The sequence below is a fragment of the Necator americanus genome, chromosome II (assembly GCF_031761385.1).
Source record: "Necator americanus strain Aroian chromosome II, whole genome shotgun sequence".
NCBI classification, from domain to species: Eukaryota; Metazoa; Nematoda; class Chromadorea; order Rhabditida; family Ancylostomatidae; genus Necator; species Necator americanus.
In genome coordinates this window covers 5,447,568-5,473,160 of record NC_087372.1, presented here as the reverse complement: position 1 = coordinate 5,473,160, position 25,593 = coordinate 5,447,568, and the positions used below count along the sequence as shown (strand labels likewise).

At 41.2% G+C, this 25,593-nt stretch overlaps 1 protein-coding gene across 1 annotated transcript; it reads left to right on the top strand.

Annotated features, from left to right (window-relative positions):
• Positions 1-1,140: 1,140 nt before the first annotated feature.
• On the top strand, positions 1,141-25,593 carry RB195_016929 (uncharacterized protein; the record flags this gene model as incomplete). Its single annotated transcript, XM_064183684.1, has 24 exons — positions 1,141-1,204; positions 5,249-5,325; positions 8,909-9,039; positions 9,156-9,308; positions 9,387-9,528; positions 15,295-15,427; positions 15,489-15,602; positions 21,166-21,321; positions 21,396-21,493; positions 21,576-21,725; positions 21,793-21,954; positions 22,009-22,110; positions 22,174-22,242; positions 22,332-22,509; positions 22,708-22,773; positions 22,924-23,063; positions 23,228-23,377; positions 23,534-23,687; positions 23,772-23,923; positions 23,996-24,115; positions 24,173-24,313; positions 24,420-24,640; positions 24,698-24,900; positions 25,442-25,593. 24 exons carry the CDS (start codon positions 1,141-1,143, stop codon positions 25,591-25,593), a joined length of 3,228 nt encoding a protein of 1,075 aa, XP_064039565.1.

The following is a 25,593-nucleotide window of genomic DNA, read 5'->3' as shown; positions in this document are numbered from 1 at the left end:
CAGATTGTTTTACTCGTTTCAGACTTAAGTCTATTTCCAGTGGAGAACACTGGATCATTTTATTTGTTTTTAATCCATTGTTTTTCTTTTACGTCGTGAAGGAAACAGTGGCTTTTTCTTCATCTTTTTTCTTCTCATTTTTCTCATTACAAGTTCAGTTCACGTTCATCCATCTTCATCAGTGATTTGCTCCAAAGTGTCGGGATTTCGATTACTTTCAAACCGTTGCTTTTGAGCTTGAGGAGCGCACAAAGAAAAACTAGGATCGAACGATCAGTTGTTGTTGCTTTTATTCTTGCTCTTGCTTTTTATCTCTGTTTCCGAGCTTACTTTTTCTTTGTTTTTGTCTTTTTTTTGCGCTTCCTTTTCGATGTCCGTCCTCGGTTCGTTTCAACATCTGTTCTGTTCAGTCTTTCTTTCCCACAAGCGAAATTAATTGCACTTTTCGTGCATGTTTATTTAATTTTAATGCACTTTTAGTCTGAGTGACAGATGGAATACAAATGAAAAGGTAATGTTTTGTACGATTGTAGGAATAGGTATATGGAGCATGTGTTAGGCAATACGAACTGTTTTCTTCCTAGTATTTCTATCCGTTTCCTCTTCACTTCAATTCTCGTATCTTTTTCCTTTTCCCTTTGTTTATACATCTCATTAAGATCCTGATGTAACGTTCGTAGTGCATGCAATTTCAGTGCACGTTTCTTCTCCATCCTTATTTGTCTCCTAATGGATTGCTGAACGTAACCAACGGTCTTTTGAGATGGGCGGGGTTGTCGACCCATCCGGGGTCCGCGCCGTCTCGGCTCCGCCTTGTTTAGGAGAGACCTCGACGTCCTGTGTGTGCCGTCTTTTTGGTGAAATATCTTCGTTGTCACCTCCTCAACAACACAGTATTGAAACATTATCTTTCCGTCATATTTTTTTCATAAACGTTAATTAATCTCGTATTTATCTCGTCTCGTCGGCCACTCATTCGAAAATATTAATTTCGGTCATTGTTTTTTTTTCTTTTAGAAACAATCCAGCAATCCAGGGAACGAAATCGTAACGTGTGACGTTTTGTGCTCCTCTTCGAATTGCGGGATATGCTTTATTGCTAGTTTGCTCAACGAGATTATTCCTATTATTTCTGTAGTTATGAGGCTTTTGGGGCTTTTAAGCCTTTTGTCCTCAATATTCCTACCATGTTCAGGCACTCAAGGTGAGATATTTTTGTTTACGTTTATGTAGTTTAGTTTTTTCGTGTTTTTCTTCTTTCCTCTCTTTCTATTCATTACATAACAGTTTTCTAAGTATGACAGCTATTCAATCAATATGCTCATGTTAGTGCTAATTGCGTAATGTGCATGTATTTACCTATAGGCTTGTTACTGTGTCCCTGTCCCTCTCTATCATCACATCATCCTTAAGATTGACATTTTGGTGGTGGTCGAATGGTCACGGCCTCTTAGAGATATAGCATTCAAATTAATGACGGCTATTTGTGGCATTGTGTGTGTGTATATTCTTCCGAAGGTCCAAGGCAATTTTCTTGGCGCCAGCTCGGTTATTAGGTGTCGTTTTAGTTGTGGTGGCAATGAAATGAAATGATCAAGTCAATGACACAATGAATTTCACCTTCATAGTTCTCGTATTGTTCTTGGATTTGATTGATGATGCATGTGAACGGGGAATAGATCAGGTGTGCGTAGGGGAATGCTGCGATTTTGATTGGCGAGTGATATTCGATAGGCCACAACTGTCGCTCTCACCTCAACTGGAGGTGTAAAATAGGATGGATGGCGCTGGCAATACCAACAGACAAACACATCTACCTAGCGAACACCAGTTCACTTTAAGATTTTCGAAAGGAAGCGATATCGATATGACATTGTTTGAAGAGGGAATCCGTAAGTGACAGGAACATCTGTTCCATTACTTTCGATTCCTCCTCAAAATTGACTGTTTTGATCGATTGATCAATTGATCGTCAATTTTTAAGTCCCACTCCACATAGAAATTGTTAGACTTCTCATCATATGGGTTTCATTGAGTACTGTAAACTACTAGCGATTACTGTGGTTCAAAAAAAAGTGATTTTAAAGCAGAAGACGACTTTTGAGAACTATAGCAAACCAGTTTATCTAAGAGCTGCTGTAAAGAAGCTCACCAGCAGTTTTTGAAGCAACCACAGCAACCATTGTGCCTAGCGTTTAGATAATCGTAGAGGTCTGATTATGCATTAAAATTTTTACTCCATTACCGCAACCGGTAGAATCAGGATTGGTTTGCATAGACAATTCCTCTAATGCTTAATGACCCCTTACTTTATCACCAGGGAAGACCTGTGTAAGTTTCTTTTTCGAGGATGTGCAAAAGCGTTCCACTCACATACATTTCGCGCCTCACGATGATATATCGGCGATGAGTTCCTGAAATGATGAACGGGACCCTAAGCGCAGTGCGAACGCAAAATTTTAGCATATGCATGAGTGAGGAATGGCCCGTGGAGACTAAGGCAATGTGGCCGAAACAAAAGAATATACGCATTAGTGCGCGACCTGTGTCTAGTCGAACCTAGTCATTAGCCATGCTCATCTTTCCGAGCGTCACGGTGACTGCATTGGCATACATATACGTGATTGTTATTGAGGAAATTAGTAGATTGTAGCGAGTAGTTGCGGAGTTGACATTGATGTTGTTGACTGGACGTCGATGGCACATATGTTTTTGGGAAAGAAATTTTTCATCAATAGGTCTTCTTTTTACCGCTTTGCATCAAATATATTTGAAATTAAACGGCATATCTCTGCTTCCATCTTTTTTTTGTTGGAACACAAACTTACAAAATATGTGAGCACTAGTGTCTGGTTTTCTAGCAACTGTATTTTGTAGAATTCACTTTGACAGTTGTTCTGAAGGCTACTTCTTCTTTAACTTGAAGTGCCTCGATCTGATAGAGTTCCTGGAAAATTTTCTTGTTCACAGTTCTTAATGAATTTTGATGCCGGGAGGGTTTAGTGGCATTTAGTTCGAAGTACATATTAGAAACTTAGTCTGATGTGAATAATTCATTGAGACGGTAAATTTTCGTGCAAAGTTCTGCGACTATTCGGGCGTTGCAAGGTGCGAGCAAAGTTTCCGCTGCTGTAAACCTTCCAGATGTCCTTGAAAATTTGCACTAATTCAAGCACTTTTTTTCAACACTTTTTACACATCTTCGTGTGCAAAGTCTTTTTTCGTAACGTATTCCTCTCGAAAACACGCACACCTATGAGGTTAAATTTTTGATTGATTATTCAGGAGGGGAAATATGTATCCTCCAATGAAAGTTTCGGCGGCCTCGACCAGTGCAGCGGACCCAGCAATGTTGATCAACATGAAAAGGTTGCCACTACCCGTGTAGGTTATGCGGAGCTATAGGCGGCCGCCTGTAGCTGTCACTTCGGTTCACGTAATCGCTTCACTAATCAACCACGGGACGGTCGTTCACTACGTTCGACTACGACTACTACCAGATATGATCGCACGGAGAGTTTAGAATGGATTAGGATAAGAGGAGAGAGAGTTCGGGAGAAGCAAAAACGGAATTTTCAGCATTCCACCAAAAATACTATCTCCTAAAATACTTCTTCTTGGATTCTTTTTTTGTTTGCTTTTTTTGGTTTAGTACCAGTTGTGTTTTAGCTCACTTTCTTTCCTTTCGTTGCGTCCATGCGTGCATTATTGCGTAAAGGGGAGAAACGCATCTCTCTCGGTTAGAGTAGTTCGATAGCTGTCCATAAAATTTCCTCAAAATGGAATAGTGTGAGAGGGAAATGTGATGAGGTACGGCATTGAAGCAATGGAGTGGCCCATTCCGATTCTCTCCCTCTCTTCATTGCCTAGATACTTGACGTTAAGCTGTGTATTATAGGGCTATGAGAGCTTGACCATGTGTTCGAATAGTAAAGTGTGTAGTGCTAAGCGTAGCGATCCCCTCGAAAATCACTCAATCACGGGTCACACGAAACGATGGCGGAAGAGGTGCGAAACGGCAGAGCGAGGGGAAGTGGTCAGCGCGGGATTGGACCGAATTTTTGAGATACTCCGACAACTAATAATAAGTGCAATAAGGTTGTAACTAACCTAGTGGTTCGAAATTTTTTGTAAATATTAACAATAGTTACAATTAGAACATAGGCGACCACTTCTTAAACAGGTACAAAGATTTGACTAATATGTTTGTATCCAATTGTGGGAATATTGCCGATTTAAGATGGAGAAACCATTGAGTATAATTAGAAACGGTGACATTGGAGAATGCGTTGATATAATATGCCGTTCATTAAAAAGAAAACTGAAAAGCCAGTTTTATGTACTTTTCCTATTGTTTATTCTGGGATATGCTTGCTTTTTTTAAATATATGTCTAGCTGGTCGTAGCTGTTGACAACATGAATGCGAACTAGGAATGTGTCTTCATGAAAACACCATTTTCCATCGTAATTTTCTAAAATCATAAGTATTTAAGAAGAAATATTTTTCTGTAGATGATTTCAAGCGCTACTTCACTATGTAGGACTTCAGCTCATCTTTTTTTTTACTAAGATTTACTTTTATTTTTTAGTTTTAAAACTTTCCACTGCTAGTAATGTTCAAATCTCTCGAAGTTTGGCCGTTCATATCCCCAAAGAATTCCTTTAGCATTCCACTGTTGTCACATTACCCGTTCTGCATAAAGTTCACTGCAAGCCGTTTCGCCGTTCTCACATTTGAAATGTGGTAGTCTGAAATCATTGCGCGGAGCATTAGCCATTGGCCTGTGCGCTAGGCTCGGGTATATTCGGCGGGCGGACTTCATTTTCTGACGGAATGAATGGCTCGACAATTGCACGGGATGCTTTTGCGTTAGTGACTCTTTTGGCGTCTACTTGAAGTGGTAGACGTGTGAAACGATTAGGCGACTTGAGTATTGTCTACAAATCCTGCTAAGTGACCGCATCATGTCGAGTGTCGGCGCATGGTTTTATGCCCACGGCCGAGTTTCGTGACGTCAAGTACCTCTTGGCAGTGACTGAGGACACACTGCTCGAAAAGATTGACGCCATGCTGAGTTCAGGGGATTATGAAGGAATTCAAAAAGGAGTACCGCCTGTTGAGATCCCGTCAGAAGTAAACATCGAACAGTCGTTTTAGTGTAACCCTCTATACGAAGGTTTTCACAATATTATGAGCATTAGAAAGATTTAAAGAAAATGTTTTTATCCTAACAATGTAGTTTTTAGTGATACTCATGGATACAAGATCCGCTACCACAGATCTCAAATGGGACCAACTGTCGTTGCGAGGAGATGCTGATGGCGTGAGTTTTTTCTTAAAGTGTATTTATCTTGCTATCATACTGTTTTCTGTTATATAAGTTTACGTATTCTTATTTGTCACTCCTTGTTCTCTCTTTATCCCCATTTTCGATTTTCTATCGGGAAATTTGCGGTGGTAGCGTTGGTCCCTAGGGTCAGTGCCAGCGACAAACCATGATTATGTTTGCGCCTTTCGAGTGTCGGAAGATTTAGAGCTTTTTGGGGGTACTTCATCGAATTTTGCTCCACCTCTGGATTCTGAAAAGTTAGCTAGTTCTTGTTGTGCTCTTTGTCTTGGTCATTCGTACCCATGGGTCTTGTCGTAATACAATTATGCTCGTAATTGGACGCAATATGGTCATTTCGTGGTGGTACAGCTGCAAATTAGAAATTCTTCTGAAGATATTCGCTGAAACGTTTCTACCGGAAACTTTTAGCAGAATGTTTACTCGAAAGCTGTGAATCTGTTATGATTCGGCAGTGAGTTGAAGTATTTGGGTATCTTATTACGACGATGGTCAGTTTATCGCTGTCGAGTGCTGTGCGGTCAAGATGGTCATTGACTGGCACGCCAAGCATGATGGTTCAGATTTCACGCTTCTGCTCATCACATCCTCTGCTCAACGCCAGCTGCGCAATGGTCAAAGGTAAAATGAGGTGATGGAGGGTGGAGGTGGGAGGGCATATAAGAATGGGTTAAGATTGAGCACTCTCGAATACTCAACTTTACGAGTTCCTTACTTACTTTACTGAAAACGTTTCCATTTGTTTTTTTTCCTCATGGACTGCTTGACAATTGGCTACTACTAGGGAATTCTAGTGTTTCATAGTTTCGTCTAATGAATACGTCGATCTAGATTAGACAGATCCAGTGGTTCTAGAATTTTAGGTTAGCGTGTTGGTCGTTTAGTAGGCGCCGGCGCGTCGCATGACACCAGGTGCTTGTTATATGTTGCCTTATTCTTGCGTAGACTTCTCTTTTTGCCTATTACTGCGGACAGCTAGGGGAATTGTCTTTTTCGAGAGGAGAATTCTGAATCGGATTGCTATCGGATATAGCGCTCATAATGTCAATCATCTCTCAAAAATGTGTCCATTGAATGGTTGAAAGGTCGTCGACTAAAATCACACCTCTATACAGAAAACATTGAAGAATGTCTTGCATTTGAAATTCCTATCCGCTTAGTAATTTGCAAGGTCAAGGTAAATGGTGTGAGTTTATAGAACGTTTTCTGCTCGACGGGAGTAATATTATCTGGCCAATTTGTCGCTGCGTATACGTAGTTGTCGTCTTTGTCAGTACTTCATTTGTATGTTTTTGGTAAATGTTGATCCGATACGAACGAGCCGTCTAACCTTGACGCACGTTTTATGAGGAACGTGATCTGATGAGGAGAACCAGAGGGAGAGAACGATTGCGTAGAATCACTCAACCACTCAGAATATGGAACTTTATCTAAAAGAAGGCGCTGTGAAAATCATCAGCGCGATAGGTTTTCCATTGCAAAGAATGGATATGCTTTTTTTGGTGGCCAACCTGTCTCCGCACCTTATTTGCAGCCGATCAAGCCCACCGTGGCTGTGTACTCTACTCAAGTCTCTCATCCTTCTTTTCCCTCACCCACTAATCCGTTGGCTACACACTAGAACTGCACTGATTGCTTGATTCCAGTCTATGACGAAAGAATTCCTTGAGGTGGATCCCCTTTCCTTCGAAGGTCCCGCACTAGAAGCATTGTTTAATTTGGCACATGCTAATAGAAGACGTTGAAATTCAATTAGAGCGACGATGAGAGGCATCCGCGAGCTCTGAGCAACGCACGTAATTTGGGAGGAAAGTATGGGTACGAGCACGCGTGTTTCACACATTGCGTGACATACTTCCATATTGTTCCCAGTGAAAACTACTTCCACGAAGGGAAAAGTTGCAGTGTTTTGAAGGGGTTCTGACTGGGTTTTACATTACAAAAAAGATTCTTGGTAGGATTTTTTATTGATGGTAGAACCTTTGCCTTTGTAAAACATTTTTGTCATCTCAACTGACCTTTAATTGTATTCTTCTGGGATAATGCGATTCTGCAGTTTTTGTGCGATCGCAAATGTTTGAATGGAAATCAAAATCATCGGAAATGGGAAAAAATCATCAATAACGAAAAAAATATGCATGTACATATTTCGTCTCCGGCCTCTCGCGTTGGTTAGATATTACTTTGTAGTCGCTAATGTTGGGATCTTACCGAGAGTCCCGGCGGTATCAGGAGCCAGTTTTTTTTTTTTTTTTTTTTTTTTTTGAGTACAGTTTTTGGTTTCGGCAGAGCATTCATCGGACTTTTTTTCCTGGATTTGTTATTTAATGAGCTCCCTTCCATACTATTCTTATTAGTTGTATTTTCCATTCTGCTTTTCATCGTCAATAAGTTTCTGCTGATTGCTTCTCTGGGTGCTCATCCAATAATTTCTTTATACATGCTACGAAGTGGTGAAGTGATTAAGGATGCGCGAAAGGTAAGAGGGAAGATGTGTAGTGTGGTCGAGGACGGCGAGATTGCAGAGGAGATAATGCGAAGAACGTGCACTGCCGCCTAAGTGGACATGGGAACCAGCAGGGGTGAAATCGTGCATTCATCGGAGGAGCTCTTTGGCGCGCGCGCGCAAAGTACTGAGAAGGCCATCTGGTAGCAGAGGGCTTGTGATAGATTACTCCAGCTGTGTTATCCGTTACCAAAATGTCATACACTGTACGAGTCACGACGAATCCAAAGGTGGTTGGTGTGGGAATCATTGGTGTAATGAATCTATGAGCTTTGTCCCGTTGATTTGCTCAGTAACGGGACTTTGTGAAATTCCCAAACCTAATTTTTTTTTTCCTTTTTGCTAAGGTATCATCGCGTCATACTAGATTTCCTTCATTTCCCTCTGCATTTTCCTCCCTTACAAAGGTCAGTTCTTTCTTATGCGCCCTAAGAAAGAAACCTGGAAGCGGAAGTGTCTCCAAGGCAGAAGATTGGTGCACAAGTTTTCTTTTTCTGAGAACTAGGCTCTGCCAGTAAATTGCACAAGTTTTTCGGGATGTTTTTTCTTTCTCTCCTGGATTATCTCCACTACTAGAAGCACTTGAACGTGTTTTCCATAGAAGTACATCTTAGTTTTCTAGTTCTCCTCATCTATTCGCTTTAATTGTGCAACGCAATCAAAAACCAATTAAACGGATCAGCTAGCGTTGTTCTTGCACTGGTTCGGCGATTGCTGTCCGATGGCTAACATCGGTTCTTTTTTTTCTTCTGGAAACCACGTTAGTATATGTGGAACACGAAACATTTATTATCCTCAACTTCCAATGTCGTTTTTTTTATCCTTCTGTAATTGCTCCCTTGGTGGCCAGTTAGAATGTTTTTTTTCCCTTCTGTTGCACTTCAGTACTGCCTCTATTTTGAGAGGAAAAGAAAAAAAAAACCAGCGCCCATTTTTCTCATACGAATCTTGGTTTTTCAATTCAGTTTTTTTCGGTTCTATTTGATTGCAGTTTTGTTGCAAAATAGCTCCGTATTCGTTGTAAACACAAAGTCTCTATAGCACTTTTTTTAGTGGACAGAAGAGTCTTGGCGTGGTTTGGACGAGAAATCAAACGAACGCGCCTACGTAGCATGTAGCTTTCATGTTGCGAATCCAGGGAACTGGGTTTTTACTCCTTTCATTCCGACGGAAACAGCAAACATGTGAGTAAACTTGTCTTCTTTGTTGAAGATGTTTGTACAGTATCTGCTGTATGACCAAATCTTACTTCCGTGGAGGACTTTCGATGGAAAGTTGAAGTGGACGGTACTATTTTTAGTTTGTACATAAACGTCCTCTACAACACACGATCATGCGATCAGTATCATGATCCGAAATCATGCAAAGAAACGTTCAATTTGCATGTGAAACAGTACGAACGAAAAGTGAACGATGTGGACAAAGAAACGTTTAATCGAACAATTTCTACCTGGTATGTGAGGTTGCAGACGATTTTTTTTCTTCTTCGGAGAGTCTTACACTTTTTTTTTCAAATTTCGATTTATTGAAGGTCTCCGGTTTCTGTTCTCACCAAAGATACGTCGGCAGTGATTTCGGAAACGACTCAAGCGGTAGCATTACAACCGTCAACCAAATTTGTCAGATTTGGATTCGAAGAGAATGGTGTGTGCGTATCGCTTCTCACCATCACTGTGAGTGTTTTTTTTTCTTTGCTAATTAGGATAATTACCTATTTGACATGCAGATAATTGTTATATGATGGCAATCAGTTCCCATCTACACCGTCCATGCAACATACGTCATTATGAGATCAGTGTCCCTAATCGGCTCGGAATTGTTTCCCCGACTACGCATATCTTGTGCGCGAATCGCGCAGTAATCATGACATTGGGATCCATCGTCCATGCTCCGCTGTCTGTCACGTTATGTTCTCATTAGCATACCATAACATACTTGACAAATCGCTGCCGGCATCGTATGAGCTGCAAGAGCTGCCCGACTCCGCTGCACCCTCTGCGATAGCGGCAACCTAACGCAGCAGCGATGAGTGCTACGATTAATCAGCAGTCTTTTGAAGTAAAAGGACAACAATATTTTAAAGAAGACCTTGTGGAAGATGAGATTCGTTGGAAACTACATAGAGGGATCCAAATTCAGGTTTAAATGCGCCCCGTTGTTGAAAGTTCCTACTTCTAGCCGGCTTTTTCACTCTAAAAAGTTGATCTGATTGAAAAAGGATAGAGGATAAAGTCACTGGCGTATCATCCGCTTGGGATGCGCCAACGCGTTTTTTTACTGCAATTAGCAATTCGTTGAGGTTTTGGAAGGAAGAAAATCGTTGAGTTTGGCCTGAACAACGACTTGCGGGGGCCAGCCGATGATAAATTCTAATTCAATTTTCATTAGATCAGTGTCAATAAAAACACTGGTCTGATCAGTCAGGGGATAAAGGATTCTACGGATTTTAGGCGCCCTTAGTTGTTGCTCTCCATCTGCTCTCTATCAGCATTGGAAATGCTAAATTTATCTCTCTAAAGCAGCGGATTAATTCCAGCAAAATCCTACTGAAGGAACCAATTCGCGAAGCAAAAACGTGATTAAGAGCGATTTTGAGCCCTCTGTTTTCTTAAGAAATTTGCCCTTCGGATTAAGAGACCGCGATGTGTGCGCTCGAAAAAGCGCTTTTCACCTGTCCGTTGGGTTCCCGTTGTCGAGAAATAATTGGAGACAATCTCGCCGTTGATGAGTTCTCTCGAGGTGGTCCAGTGTGTCTTCACTTCACTAGAAGCTGAAATGACACAATATGTGGACGTACTCGTATTTACATGCGCATCTCGGCTTTTATTGCTATTTGATGGAAGGATGTTTCATTTTGGACGCGCTATGCAATTCATGTGTACGTTGTCTAATGAAATTGGGGACACAAGGATTGGCAGTTGAGGAGACGAGTACGAGTGTAGGAGATGACTGGAGTGGTAACGAATTGAGTCGTGTTTGAGTGAAGTGCTGGTGGACTACTAAGTATGGCGGTCATTTACGTACCTCCGCGTGGCATTCGGGTTAAAGGGCCAGGTCCAGCGGGATTAGTTGCGCTCTTTTCACGTGGTGTTTATGGGATTTGTTGAGGTCAGCATGTAACGTTCGTGGGAACGGCTCCGGAGAGTTTGGAATTTCTAGGCGTTTCCGGGTGGCTGGCTTCGAACTATTGAGAACTGAACTACTTAAAGGCACTGAGATTGGTAGAACTTCTATATGGCCAGGAGAGTCATTCCATTGTTTAAAGCCGCATTTTAAGAACAACTACTCCAGAAAAATAATAGGAAAAATAAGAATAATAATAGTAAAAGTAGAAAAATAATTATAAACAAAAATATAATCAATGAAAACAAAGTAGAAATGATAGAAAAGTCATAATCAACGTTACATCGCGATAAGATTGGTTGTAGAATAACTAGAACTGAACGGTTGAGCAGTAGAAAAAAAAATGTAACTCCTAAGTGACCATCTTCTTGACCCTGTAACTGCCAATTTCGTCAAGTTAGTATTTCTCGGTGATTTCTTCTTGTCACAACCCGACGTGAGGGACGTCTTGATTACTGCACTGCACACCTGCCACCACACTAGTACACAACACCACTATTGTGATGTAGACGTAGGTGTAGACTATTTGATGGGATTGTTTGTAGGCGACAGTATAACATTCGGAACAAGGGAAGAGCTTGATGTTGATCTAGTTTTGTTGACCTGTATTCGTGTATGTGTAGATGTTTGGTGTAGAGTGTTCTATTCATTAGAAGGTCATTTAACACCTCCGAGTGGACGCGCGCGCTACGAGGCGTCGCTTGGCGGATGTTTGCTGACGGCTTTCCCCCGGACGTAAAGGGTCAGCAGCGATTGTCGCCGCCCGAGATCGCCACACACGAGACGAGAGTCGCGACGACGACTATTTGACGAGACGTTTTCTAGGGTCAGACGAAGAGTTATGACATACATGCAAGTCAATGTCACAGCATGCTTCAACGCTGCAAAAACACATTACGCAATAGTAAACAGGTGAGAGTGACAATGATCACCTGCTGCTAGGCTATGTTTGACTGTGTACTTCACACACACCCATCCACATACTTTTGGCAGTTAACTGTTGAAGAGCGAGATGAATGGGCGGTGACAATGCTGTGACATCTGCATGATTGCGTCTATACCGTATGGTTTAAATGCAATAATGTGTTAATTTCTTATTGGTTGATTGGTAAGGACACGTGTCGTTCAATGAACTTTCTTAATTTTCTCATCCCAGCAATTTCTCAACTTAACCTCACCCTGAAACAAGAACTAATTAATTTCCTTATATTTATGGACGACCACGCGTTTTTTTTTTTGTGGAAGAATGTCCACTTTACTTCAATATTTTTCGAATCCTTAACTATCAAGTTGTTATTTTTTGAATTTCCTTGGTTCATGTGCTAAATTCTTGACCTAAATACGATACAATCTACGAAGTAATGAAATGATAGGCTTATGGCTACATCGACTAATATGCTCTAATTGTAGTGTTTTATAAGTATTTTCTGGAAGAAAAACTTTTTTGTCACGTGACCGGTCAACTCGAACGCGAAGTTCAAAGAATTCTAAAGATTACGGAAAATTAAGTTCTTTTTTGATCCATCAGGAGAACCCAGCGTTTATTCGCTTTATTACGGTAGTTTTTAATTATCGGGTAATTAATTAGCCGTTACATATTGGGAACGGGTTAACCTGAGAAACTATTGGAATGTTTTTTTGAATGAGGCTTGTTCTTGCCTTAATATCTTTAAGTGAAGAACATTTCTCTCTGGAAATACTTTTAGAATTGTGGAATCGCTTGTAAATCCAACATTCTCTTAGGAATTTGTTAGGATGTGGTTAGATGATGGTGATGTGAGTGTAGCTCTTTTTTCACCAGCGGTTTTCCTTTGGCGAAGAAAAAGAGCTCATGGATCCTTCAGTCAGACTTGAAACTTTCAAATTTGTTGAAACTTCGGAAGTCCATAGTTATGGCGCTACAAGGATGATGAAAATCTTGTATAGCGTTCTTCTTGATTCTTGATGCGACATCCAAGACTGTCGAGTTTTATTATCGGTCATGATAATAAAACGGCGTCCAGGTCGACGTCTAGTGGCTGTCGCCGCGGATTCTACGTATGACGTTCAATGTCACATGCACATCTTGGCACATGTTGTTCGTGAACGAAGCGAGCGACATTTTGAATGTATATTTACGAGCGCATCACGTATTGCAACACGCACAACACGTACAGGCATCAAACAATCAGAACGATAATGAATACTGAATGGGTTCAGACGTGGCAGTAAATGGGGATTAGCAGAACCGCAAACGACATCGAGGTCGCGCACATCTGGCAATGAGGACATTTGAACTTTGTGGAAAAAGACGCTTCGAGATCTATTTCTTGCCCGATTCGTATTGCATATGTCAAAAAGGCCAAATGTTGAAGTTAGAATCGTCATTAACTCGTTTTCTTTCGATCACTACCGTTGCATACGGAGACGTAGGCAATAGAATTGCGTAACGCAACCTAAATTGTCATTGTTGCGATCGGCAGGGAGCCCTATGGATAAAACACATTCCCGGCCTATAGTTACGGTGTGAATTTCAATCAACGTGTTCTTCGTCGGACGACGAGGTCATTGAACTGCAACGTCTTTCCTCACAAGGAATGGGAATCTGAAGTTTTTCTTAGGACAAGAAGAGGAAGTTTTACGGTGGTTTTTCTTGTTTTCGAGGGATTTTTGGGTTTGCTGGTTTTTTCTAAGGAAATAAGAAATAAAGATACTGTAAAGATGTGATAAAAAATATGGTGACTTGGAAAAAACAAGTCAAAAAAACATACTTAGCTGAATTAATCCTTACCGAAATGTTCTTGGACTGGTCTGGAACCCATTGAAGTCTGGAATCCTCTAAGATTAGCCAGTTTGTGAAGTTCTCAGTTCTAATTTATCTAATGTGTCAAGCTAACTGGAAAGAAATACTAGTTTTTTGGTATTATTACTTCGGGATAATCGTGACGACTACAACTCTTTCAACTGTTGAAAACAACAAATTTGTGATAAAACATCGTTATTAGGAGCTTCAAAACAAACAAAAAAAAATCCCAGATTGAGTTGACAAGCTGTTCTGCGCTTATTAAATCTCGGCATCCAAGAGTTTGTTGTTTGTTTGTGTGAATATTTTTTCTTTCCTCCCTATTGTTCGCGTTTCTCAAAGGGAAGTCGAGAGGATTCTTACTTACATCCAGCCTTTTCTCCGATCTGCATGAGATCTCCACCTTCTATACACACATTTCCTCTTGAGGGAGTCATTGCTTTCCGGAAAACAGCACTTGATGTCAGTGACAGCGGAGATGGACATTATGTGATTGGTCTCTCCCTCTCTCCATGGTGTACATGAATGAGGGAGTACGTGTTTAAGTCTGGACGTAATGGAGAGAGTGTGTGTGATTGACGTGTATACTGCTGCCACATCGGGTCTGTAATCCCCGTGTTTCTCTCGCACCGACGTACGCTTTCCATTTTCACGAGCACGATTACGACATGTTCTAAAATGATATACGATTGCTGGTCATCGGGATGAGTGACAGTCTTTAAAGTGGATAAACGATTCGAAGGTGGCGGTAGTGGGAGAGTGATGTATGTGGTGGATTGGCTGCTTTTACTCACTGAATTTATCTCGTCGGTCACGGTTTCGTGGAAAACCAGTAAATGTTGATCGAATCTGTGGAACTAAGTGGATTCACGAAGCTGTTCTGGTTGGATTTGGCACAAAAAAAATTGCTACGAAGCAAAATACATGATCATTCATCGTGGGATGAGTGGTTGAGTATTCCAGCGTCGAGCAAAATACAATATGTACATAAATTGACCTAAAACATTTATCAAAACAGGATTTTTTTAAAATTCAAATTACCAGAATAAAGGCCCACGGATCCATCTACATTCTCATTAGAAGAACTCCTAAAGAAAGAGGTTGAAGTGAAATCTGTGAAAAACACTATTTGTCGACTACGAACTGGAACTTATAAAAAAACTGATTTGGATAATCTGCGCCTGTGTAACCCATTCAGATTCCCCTGGATCTTCCTAAATAATCGCTGTGATTTGATCCTTAAGTCGTACATAAATAACCGGGAACGATGACACATAAGACATGCGAGCCATAGCGCAACAATGGTGGCTTGATTGACAACTGTGCTCATAATCGTTGCATACTAGGCACACATACACACACGGACATTAATATTGGGAACATCTTGGCGGATTGACCTTCGGATTACGAATATCCGGTGTGTTTGTGGAGGTTAATCCAGTGCACTTAGGATCAACACCTTAGGAACAGTCAATGAAATGTTTGCGATAGTAACAGTCAATGAAATGTTTGCGATAGTGTGGTTTATTTACAGGTGTACTATGTGGTATGTGATGCTACAGTAACAAAGTTCACCAAATATCCCGTGACAGTAACCTCGCACTCCCGAGAGGAAATGGTGAAAGTAACGGGGAAATGTGTAGCGAACGCTGTACCGACACATAGTGGTTAGTGGACAGCGAAAAAGTTCAACTAGATGTTCCTAAGAGTAATCGCATCCTTTTCCAGAAGCTCCAACTGGCTTCTGTACATCGTCTGGACGATGGAATCATCTGATTGGAGAGTGCGCCTGTAAGCCGGGGTACACTACTGACTCCTTCAAGGAAGAGGACAAATGCATCGGTAAGGATTTTCCTTTTCCTTTTTGGCCTATTTCCTTTTTTTACTTCACTGGTTTTTGGATTAGCATTCTTGAAAAGGCTAAGTGATCCACCTTTTTTTCTAATTTTGGCCTTGTTTTTATGAAATACTTTGTTTGTCCTAGACATCCTTTGTAATCCAATTTCCCTTATGGGAATTACGAAGTGCGATCCGTCCTAATGCCATTGTTCGTAGTTGGTAATGGGGTATTGTAGTTTCAATTCCTAATGTGGATGCCGCACTTTGGCGGCCCTTTCTATGAAAAGGTCATCGGAATGGAGAAATGTGATAATCTTCTCTAATAACACATAGGTAAATTGCACGTCTTGGCATAGTAATGGACTCGACGAAGAGGTCACATATAGAGTCCGTCAAAAGATGGGAGTGGGTCCATGTGCGGTGTGCCTTAATGGAAGCCGAAAGGACCTAAGCATGACCGAACGACCGCAACATACGGAGATCATCATAAAGCAGCGCGGCTAATTACAGCGGCTGAGAAGAAAACACGCGACTGCGTTGATTATACAACTGTCGCTAGGGGTGGTAATCGGGAGTTACTGAAGCGTGTCGAGTTGTTCTTGGTAAGGAACCCTATTCAGGTTCTTTTTGGCATCATTGAGGGGGCAAAAGTGGGGGTAGGTTTTTTTTTCCTGCTATCGAACAAGATAAGTATCTACTTCGACCTTGCTATCGAAAGAAAACATTTCGCATCGAAAGTTTCGGTGGTTGTTGGGGGATTTCCTGCTGAAACATTGAAATTACGGGATATTATCTTTTCGATCGGATTTCTCTGAACTTTTTCCTATCCATCACATTAGACGTTATAAGGTACAACCAGTTTTATTTCCTGTTGAACATCGTAAAAATTCGCGAGTTCTATGATGAGATTTTACCAAAGTGTCGAACTTTGTCCAGAATCTTTCTGCGGGGTTCTCCTCAATAATAATGGTTATATTTTATAAAATTGACTTAAAAAATATAATTGACTAAATTGCAAGAATTAAATGCAAGAATTGCAATCACTGAGTGAAATTTGTATGCTTGTTAGGTCTTTTGTGTCTGGAATGAATTACCACAAACTAATAAGACTGCTTTTTTATTCCTCTCCAAAATTACCTGTTTTAATAGAAGAATTTTTTCTCTGAACAATTTCAAAATGAATTTTAGAGTTCCAAAATTGGAAGATTGTAGGAATTTTCGAAACATTAGGATTGTAGTTAGGTCGTAATCTTCTCATCGCTGCAACGAAATAAAAAATCAGTATTTTTCTGCGTGTATTATTGTGAATTTTTGACTAACTATAAAATCCTCTCGAAATGGTGTACGACCTATTAGATCTGGAATTTAGGTAACTACTGAGCATTGGCACGCGTTTCTGGGACATAACCATTGTTATAGAGGGCACTCAAAACTTTGCGCAGAGCTCGTTAATCCGAAAACGCTTCTTAGGAGGCCAGAAGTTAGGTGTTGAATCGTATTGAAGCGTTTTAGTCTGGTGTCTTATGCGTATTTATAAGAAATTGAAATTAGACGACATATAGCGATGAAAAATAATGTGTAAGAAATTAATGATTCTCAGTTATCATCTATATAACCAGCATATAGTTGCCTATATATGTTTCCCACATCATTTCATTTGATGGACGACGTTTCATCGTGCGAGGAGACGATTTGCAACTTAGGACTCGTGGATGGGAGCTTAATTGCATGATGCGATTATCATGAACGAAACGAGGGACCGCATCATCAAATTCGAATATTGTTTGTGCATGTCGGTTTGTGATGCTGGAAATCGGTCGGTCGGTCGGCGACGTAAGAGGTTTAGAGCTGCGTTAGGCGATGAGGCAGGTGCGAAGCGTACACACACATACACAAGCGTTAACGTCGCTCGTAATTGCAGCCGGAGCTGATCCATTTAGCTAAGCGAGTTAGTCCGGATAGATGTGCTAATTTGCGACTTTCAATCGAAAGGTGGATGGCTAGATGACACAGACGAAAATCTACGGATCACATCACATTTTGTGAAGTAGTAAATTCATCGTACAAATAATCTACGACTAGACTAGATTAGCTAATCGAACACGGTCATTCTGACATAAGACACTGTCGTTTTCGTCCTACTAGCGTGATCTAATTTTTTATCGACATCTCGTCTATCTATATCGTCATCTACATTCCTCAACGTTTTTCTGATCTCATCCACATTACCGGTTTAGCGTAGCTGAGAACAATACAACGGAACTATGACGGAACGGAATGGTTTGTAGGGGGTTTATAGGTATTTGAAGTATTCGTTGGTTTTTAATTCTCAGTAATTTCCGGAACGCGGTTAGGTCTTGGTGGATCCTCGATTTTTTCTTTAGTAAACTTGATTATTTTTAGTAAAATTAAGGGAGAGGACGGGGGTTTATACGGAAAGCAGTAGTGAAATTTAGTTATGGTTCCCAGTCAGTTGCCCTATTCATTATTTATCCTAGTCCTTATCCTTATCTTTGAACTCTTTATTTATCCATTTCCGGAACTAGGTCATGAAATGATGATACAGAATAACTTCATGCCTGATATCAGCTCTTTATGTACTCCCTATTCATAACGAGGATAATGTGATATGTGATGGATGCGTCAGGTAGTATATATCCGCTGATCGTTTCCCGTAAGATGCACATCTTTCGTATTGCGGCGGCATTCTTTCAGATGCGTCATGACAAATGAGCAACGCGGTCAGAGTGTCTGCGATGAGGCGGCGAAGGTTTTGACGCAATGACTGCATAGTGGTCATTATCATCGAGCAGTTTATTTCAGTGCGTAAAGTTTCGATGGATAGGATGGCCCGAGGGATTGTGAGAATATCCTCTCGATAGACGGCGGAGTTTTTTTTTTTCTGGGAGTCGCAGAGCATTTACGACGAATGCACACCAGTGCTTTTTCCAATCAACTGGATAGAGAGTAATTTGGCAGCGAACGACCGATTCTCTCCAGAGAACACTTTGGAGAGACGATGAGCAGCAGCTTTACGAGCGATGGCAATGGCACGGACCAACCGACGCCCATAGAGAAAGTGCTTTGCCGCTCTGCGTGTGGTTTTTCAGATGTGGCCCGGAGCGGATCCTTAGTCTAAGATACCAGCCGACATTTACTATCTGCGGTTCGCTTTGATCAAATCTGCTTCCACCAATGGCGATGATTTCAATGCCAACCGCAATGCTTCCGTAATGTTTTTGAAGGAACAGAAGGTCGTACGAGAAGAATAGAAGACCGGTCGACAGGTGTTTCATACGGGGTTGCGTTTACCGGCTGAAGCGAGGCGTGAATCGGCATACACACGCACGATATGATGGTTCAGCTGGCAATGTTGCTTTTGTTGCGCCGTCAATTAATTAGATGGTGGAGAATATGGGTTAGAGTGGTAGATTCAAACATTTGGGTGTTGTTGTTTACGATTTTTGTAAACTGACTGAGCACTGCAATATGCGCGTTCATCCTTATAGTTCGCCTGGAACATTATTTAAGGAATGATTTCCTATTTTCGATGCAATCTTGAATCTATCGATACGTAAAGGACCGTACAAGCTCAGAAAAGAAATAAATAATAACAATAACTTTAGGTTTTTCTTAATTAAAATACATCTTAAAATAAGTACCGGTACCTCAACTAAACACTTAAAAATTGCAAATTGCTCGTGTTAACGGCGCTGCCGCCATAAGAGGTTCACAAAAAAAATCCGATATTTTCCATAAACATTTTTCGGCCTTGAAAACCCTGAAAATCTACAAAGTATAGCGGAGGTAAAAGGGTTCTGCGAATAGCTAAACCGTAACGTTCAGGGAGAAAGTTTTGAGGAACCACAAGATGGTTCATCTAGGGTATCAAACTAGTTCAATACCTTATAATACGGTTATAATAATACGGTTTAGCAATTCGCAGAACCCTTTCACCTCCGCTATACTTTGTAGATTTTCAAGGTTTTCATGGTAGAAAGATGTTTATGGCAAATATCAGATTTTTTTTTGTGAACCTCCTATGGAAATGTGAAGATACTTATGCTAGGTACTTAGCACCCTTATCTTTCGTGTCAGTTACATCATCGACATCGAGTCGCCAACACCCTTGCTCGGCGTCCCTCTTTTTGGTGGTACCGCTTTGATAGCGAGTTTGGCCAGTGATTCTCATGTGCGCAATAGAGCGAGGTGATTGCCTTACATGAAAGATACACCGCCAGGTGTGTTTGATATGAGAGTAGACGCGAGCGGAGATTTACGATCCCTATATCGCCCCCCGACGCCTCACGAAACTCGCATGATTTATCACATATAATTGAATTGTGGAGAGATGATTAGTCCACTGATTGAGCAAGGTCACAGCATATTGCCTCTGAACACTCGTGTAAAGTCGACCCGCGTAATGAGTTCCTATTTGAGGATGGCCTGACATTCGTTCGTATTCAAGAGCAGTACGGAGCGGCGGCGAATTGGGTCCGAATTACTTTCGATCGTTGTTTACTTTGAAAAATTTACGCATTAGTTGTCCGGAAATGCGGCCAATGATTCTCGCGCAATGCTAGTCGTCGTGTGAAAATGCGAAGTTGCGGAGGAAAGTGTTTATGAATCAGATGATTGCATATGAGGGAACGTCGGGGTTCAACGAATATCACACGCTGGCGGTCCCCTTTCATGCGCTGACATTGTGTATTCTTTTTGGTGGAAAATCCGCTTAACGCCACATCAGCGCTCTTTTGCCGCGCCACGAATCTGTTTGTTATTTGAGAAGAAAGGCTGTAGGGTGTCGGTGAGGTCGCGGTCAGCTGCTACTGTGTTTGGAAAGCTATCGTTTGCATTTCTTTCGGACGTCTCCAGTGTCCGTTGTGGTTGGCGGCATCAACAATAGTCAAGAGGGTGCGAGTAGTATTTGTGTGCTGTGACAGTGCATCCATCACTTCGGAGAGGATTATGATCGGAGAAGTATAATATAAAGTGTTCATTTCGTGTTCATGATCCAGCAATCGAAAAATTCCAGCGCAACTGAGGAAATTTACGAAAAAAAAAATGGTGAGAAGGGAAGAATATGCATGATTTGTGAAAGTATGGATTTATAGGATCAGGAAGGTATAGTTATAGAGTGTAAGAGTTTAAGTAGAGGAAGACACAGGACATCTAGAATTTTTTCTTTTTCTACGCGTTCATTTTGGATTTTTAAAGAACCTCGAAGTCTGATTTGGTTACTCAGCCAAATGAAACACCGCCATCACATCTGCCTTGGTTTCTGTCGTCAAATACATCACGAACTGGTTTGCCGCGTAGAGTCGAAGCGCTCCGATACAGTATGCAGCAGGTGGTTGCCACCTGAAGACACCCGTATCCGTTATTTGCGGCGTCCCGGTGTTGCACTCGAGTGCCAAAATTAATTACCGTCATAAAGTATTTGATGGTTCTTGTGTGACGATGCGGCTGGGCATCGCTCGTAAATATAAGGTCAGGATATCCGATGAGTAGGGCTTAACGAGGAATTGTTAGGATTTGAATGTCTACTGAGCATATTTGCTTTCAGAATGTCCCGTTGGAAGCTACAAAACCGATCGAGGAAATGCATCATGTCAGAAGTGCCCAGCGAACTCAGAGGCAACGAGGCCAGGAAGTCTTCACTGCACATGCCGTCCTGGATTCTACAGGGCTGAGAACGAATCGGCTGACCGAGCATGTACACGTAAGTGATTATTGCAATGTTCCATATCGTCGTTATAGGATTTTGTCATAAATCCAATGGAAACGTAAATTCAGAGGGTCCAAACCATCCATCCCATCTTCACGTCAAAGACATTGACCAATCCTCAGCTGTTCTGGAATGGGACGAGCCCTCGTCATTGGGTGGTCGAAGAGTAAGTTTATATTCACTTTTCTTTCTCGATTTTCACACTATCTGTGTTTTTTCTCGTGCACCTTTTACATTTCTATTTCCAGGAGGTTTGGTACGAGTGGGAATGCTCACGTGGTGATTGCTCCACCGTTACCGCAACTCCTGCTGACAAAAAGTTGATATCAAGGACTCTCAGGTTGTCAGGATTGAAACCAGATACGGAGTACTCGTTCAACATTTTCGCAAAGAATAGTGTAAGCTAGACAAAGATCCATTGGTTAGTTGAGCTTGTGTTAAATACCTCATACTTTTGCTTTTTAGGTTTCAAAATTTTCCGAGACTCCCGCGTATCGGGTTGTGGATATTCGCACAGCACCTTTGACTCGATACGTTGTGAGTGGTCTACGTGTAGAAAGTGAACAGAAAGATGGAATAACTCTTGCTTGGTTGGCGCCGGCGGTGACAAAGAGGGTTAAATATGAAGTGAGTGCTTCGTTCACTTCGACAAACTCATCTCCTCCTAAATTCGCTGTTCAGATTGAAATGGAGCCAAAAATTGGAAAGGCGGTCGTGGCCGTAACCGAACATACGTACCATACTTCGCTAAATATGAGCCCTGGAGCTCCGTATCGTTTTCGGGTAGGTAATTTCATGCTGAGATGACATTTTTCGATTCAGATTGAGATTTCTCTCTTCCTTCAGGTCCGAGTTTATGTTGATGGATGGGGTGAGTGGAGTGATCCTCTGTGGTACGAGCTTGGACGTGGAATTGTGAGTCTATTTCTATTTCTTGCGGTTTTTCTGTAGACACATATCAGGCTTTGTATGAATTTTACTTAGAAGACCCTTTTCTCTTCTAGGTACAACAACATCAAGGACCTGAAACAACTCCACTAGGAGCATTGCCCGGCTGGGTGGTGCTAATGGCGATGGTGCTATTTGTCCTAGTTCTTGGATTTCTCTTCATTTTATGTCGTCGTAAAACGCATAACCGAAAACAGATGAGCGATTTGGACGTGTTGGACACCTACAAACAAGGTTGGTACTCAAATCCGAGCCATCTCTTCTTCTTTAAAAACAATGGGATCACTTGAAAAGTGTGTGATAAAAAGCTTCCTGTGACGTTTTCTTGCTCACTTTTTTTACGAGGAAGCAAGGAGAGATCATGTGTCTGCGTCCGAGCTTTCGCTGTTTTGGCTTTCGTACTGTGTTGACCCGTGCTTCTTATCATTACAGACACGATGACACCCGACTACAGTTCTGGAAATCGACAATTCACGGATGCGTTCCGTTCGGGAAAACGTAAGTTATCAGCTGAAGCTTCCTGTGACTCCCCTGTTAGTGTGTCATACCTGTGCTTGGAATGGCTAATATTTGTGACCGAGTCATGCAGACACTCATTTCCCCCGGATTTTATTTTTTATTAATTCCTAGCTAATGCTACAATTTCAGTGAATGCACCATTAATTCCGTCATACGGTGGAAGTTCTGTTTCGCAGCCGCCTCCGTACTACGGTAGTGGTGTGACTGGAGCGGCAGCGGCAGCTTTCAAACCATACGTTGACCCGACTGCGTATGAGGATCCGAACCAGGTAGATTTTGGCAGTCCATTCTCATTTAGTCGATTTTTTTGAACAACCTTTTCAATTACTTTTGTGGATCTCGTTTCCATACATGTTGCTCTGCATAATTGCATTGACTTTATAGTTGTAGTTGTAACAAAAGTTTTTTTTTTCGTGAAAGACCCAATTTCCAGGCACTTGCGGAGTTCACCTTTGATATCGATCCTGCAGCAGTGTTCATTACGGAAGTGATCGGAGGTGGAGAATTTGGTGATGTTTGCAAAGGAGGACTTAAGAGGAACATGCTAAGTGGAGGAATTGCTAACAGCATCTTTGACAACGAGGTGAGACCCGTTCTCCCTTTGAATTTAATGATACAATGGTGGTTTGGTTTGAATTTTGAAAATTTTTATTCATAAAACTCAAAATATAAAAATAAAATAATATAAAAATATTCATAAAACTTACGTTAATATAGTATTGGATAAGGGTTGATTTAGATCGATGTGGTTGCGATCAAAACATTGAAACCGGGCAGTAGCGCGAAGGCAAAGGCAGACTTTTTACTAGAGGCATCGATTATGGGTCAATTCGCACATCAAAATGTGATTCGATTGATCGGAGTGGTCACTCGTTCGGAACCAGTGATGATTGGTGAGTTTTTTTGGAATTCCATGTGACTTTGTTGTGTTTATTTGCTTTTGTAAGGACCAAATTTGTGTACTTAAATGTTTACAGTTACTGAATATATGTCGAATGGTTCTTTGGACCATTTCCTCCGCGGTAAGGATGCTCGTGGAGAGGAGTTAGGATGGCCGAGAATAATCGACATGTTGCGAGGAATAGCGGCAGGCATGAAATACTTGACTGATAAAGGATATGTCCACAGAGTAAGTTCGAAACCAAGAGATTTTCATGATCACAGCAAAAAGTGTTCAGTATTGGACCTAATATTCGTTCAGGACCTTGCTGCTAGAAATGTACTTGTCGATGCCGAATTTAATTGTAAAATAGCTGATTTTGGACTATCACGTGGTGTGGACGACTCAGCTGAACAGGAATACACAACGAATGGCGGAAAGGTAAACGTTGCTGAATTATTTCGTGATTAAATCCTTATATATTAAAGCTTTGTTTAGATCCCAGTCCGATGGACATCGCCTGAGGCTATTACTCATCGGAAATTCACAGCAGCGTCTGATGTTTGGAGTTTTGGTGTACTTGTGTGGGAAGTTTGCTCATTCGGAGAACGGCCTTATTGGGACTGGACGAATCAGAAGGTTGGTTGAAATTGGGTTTTTTTAGTTAGTTATTCTTTTAGTTCTATCTTGTACTTTATAATTTAATATTTTTATCCGGTCGGATATTCCGCTTTGTTCTTTTAAGGTCATCAGCGAGATCATGCTAGGCTATCGATTACCACCTCCTATGGACTGCCCAGTAGCTTTGCATCGCCTTATGCTCTGGTGTTGGCGATTGGATCGTCACGAGCGGCCTACGTTCGCGCAGATTCTCGCGATTCTCGAGAAATACACCCGAAATCCAGACCTCGTCCATATAGATAACGTTGCGTTTACCGCAGGAAGACACGCAACTTCGACAGCAAAGTACGTTTTCTGTCTACAATTCCTCATGTACATATGATGGCTGTATTTTTGTTTCAGCATCAACACCAGCACATTCGGGCAGCCAACGAACTCACCAGGTGGACCAATGTTGACGAACGTGCTGCCGTCATCGCTTCCCACCTTGGATGAGTTCATGCGGTCCATAAATATGAGTCACTGTATTGAGAAGCTGAACAAGGAAGGCATCTTCACGGTCACCGACCTATCCCGAAGGAGCCATTTGGATATGCTGGCTATTGGTGAGCTTATATTTAGCATTTCTAACGCTTATATTTAGCATTCCGTAGTGATGTTAGTGCCTTATTAGATCTGATTTGTGATAACGAAAATACCATCGGTCCCTAAAATATTTTTTGCAAGAAAAAGGTAATCGTTGGATCTCTTTTCAAGCTTTTTGCAAGAAAGCTAGTTAAACAGTCATGGTGTAGACCTTACTATTTAGATAGTCATGAAAAATGATATGTTTGTGCACAGAATCTAAAAATATTAGTGCCATGGTAGATTAGGACTTTGTTTGGTGTTCAGTATGTTCTATGGCAACTTGTAAAAATTATAGAGAAGATATATCATATTAAATTATAAATATGTGATTATTACAGATATTATAGATACTATTGTAATCATAGTAAGTAGAAATTGTTCGTTACACTTCTGTTGTAGTAGCTTTACGATAGTTTTATTCGACCTAAAGTTTTACAACTTGAATTGTCTCTTTTTTCTTCTGTTTTTTTTTCCATGTTTGTATTTTCTTTCTGTATTTAAGATCATTTCGTATTCTAGGATTGATTTCGGAAGAATATCAACGAATTCGAAGTGCTTTGGGTCAACTACAAGGCACACGAACACTTAGTCGTGCACCAGATACCACCACATTGCCGATTCGATCGGCAACCATTCGGCCAACACGACATGACGATGGTTTCTTCGTTTAG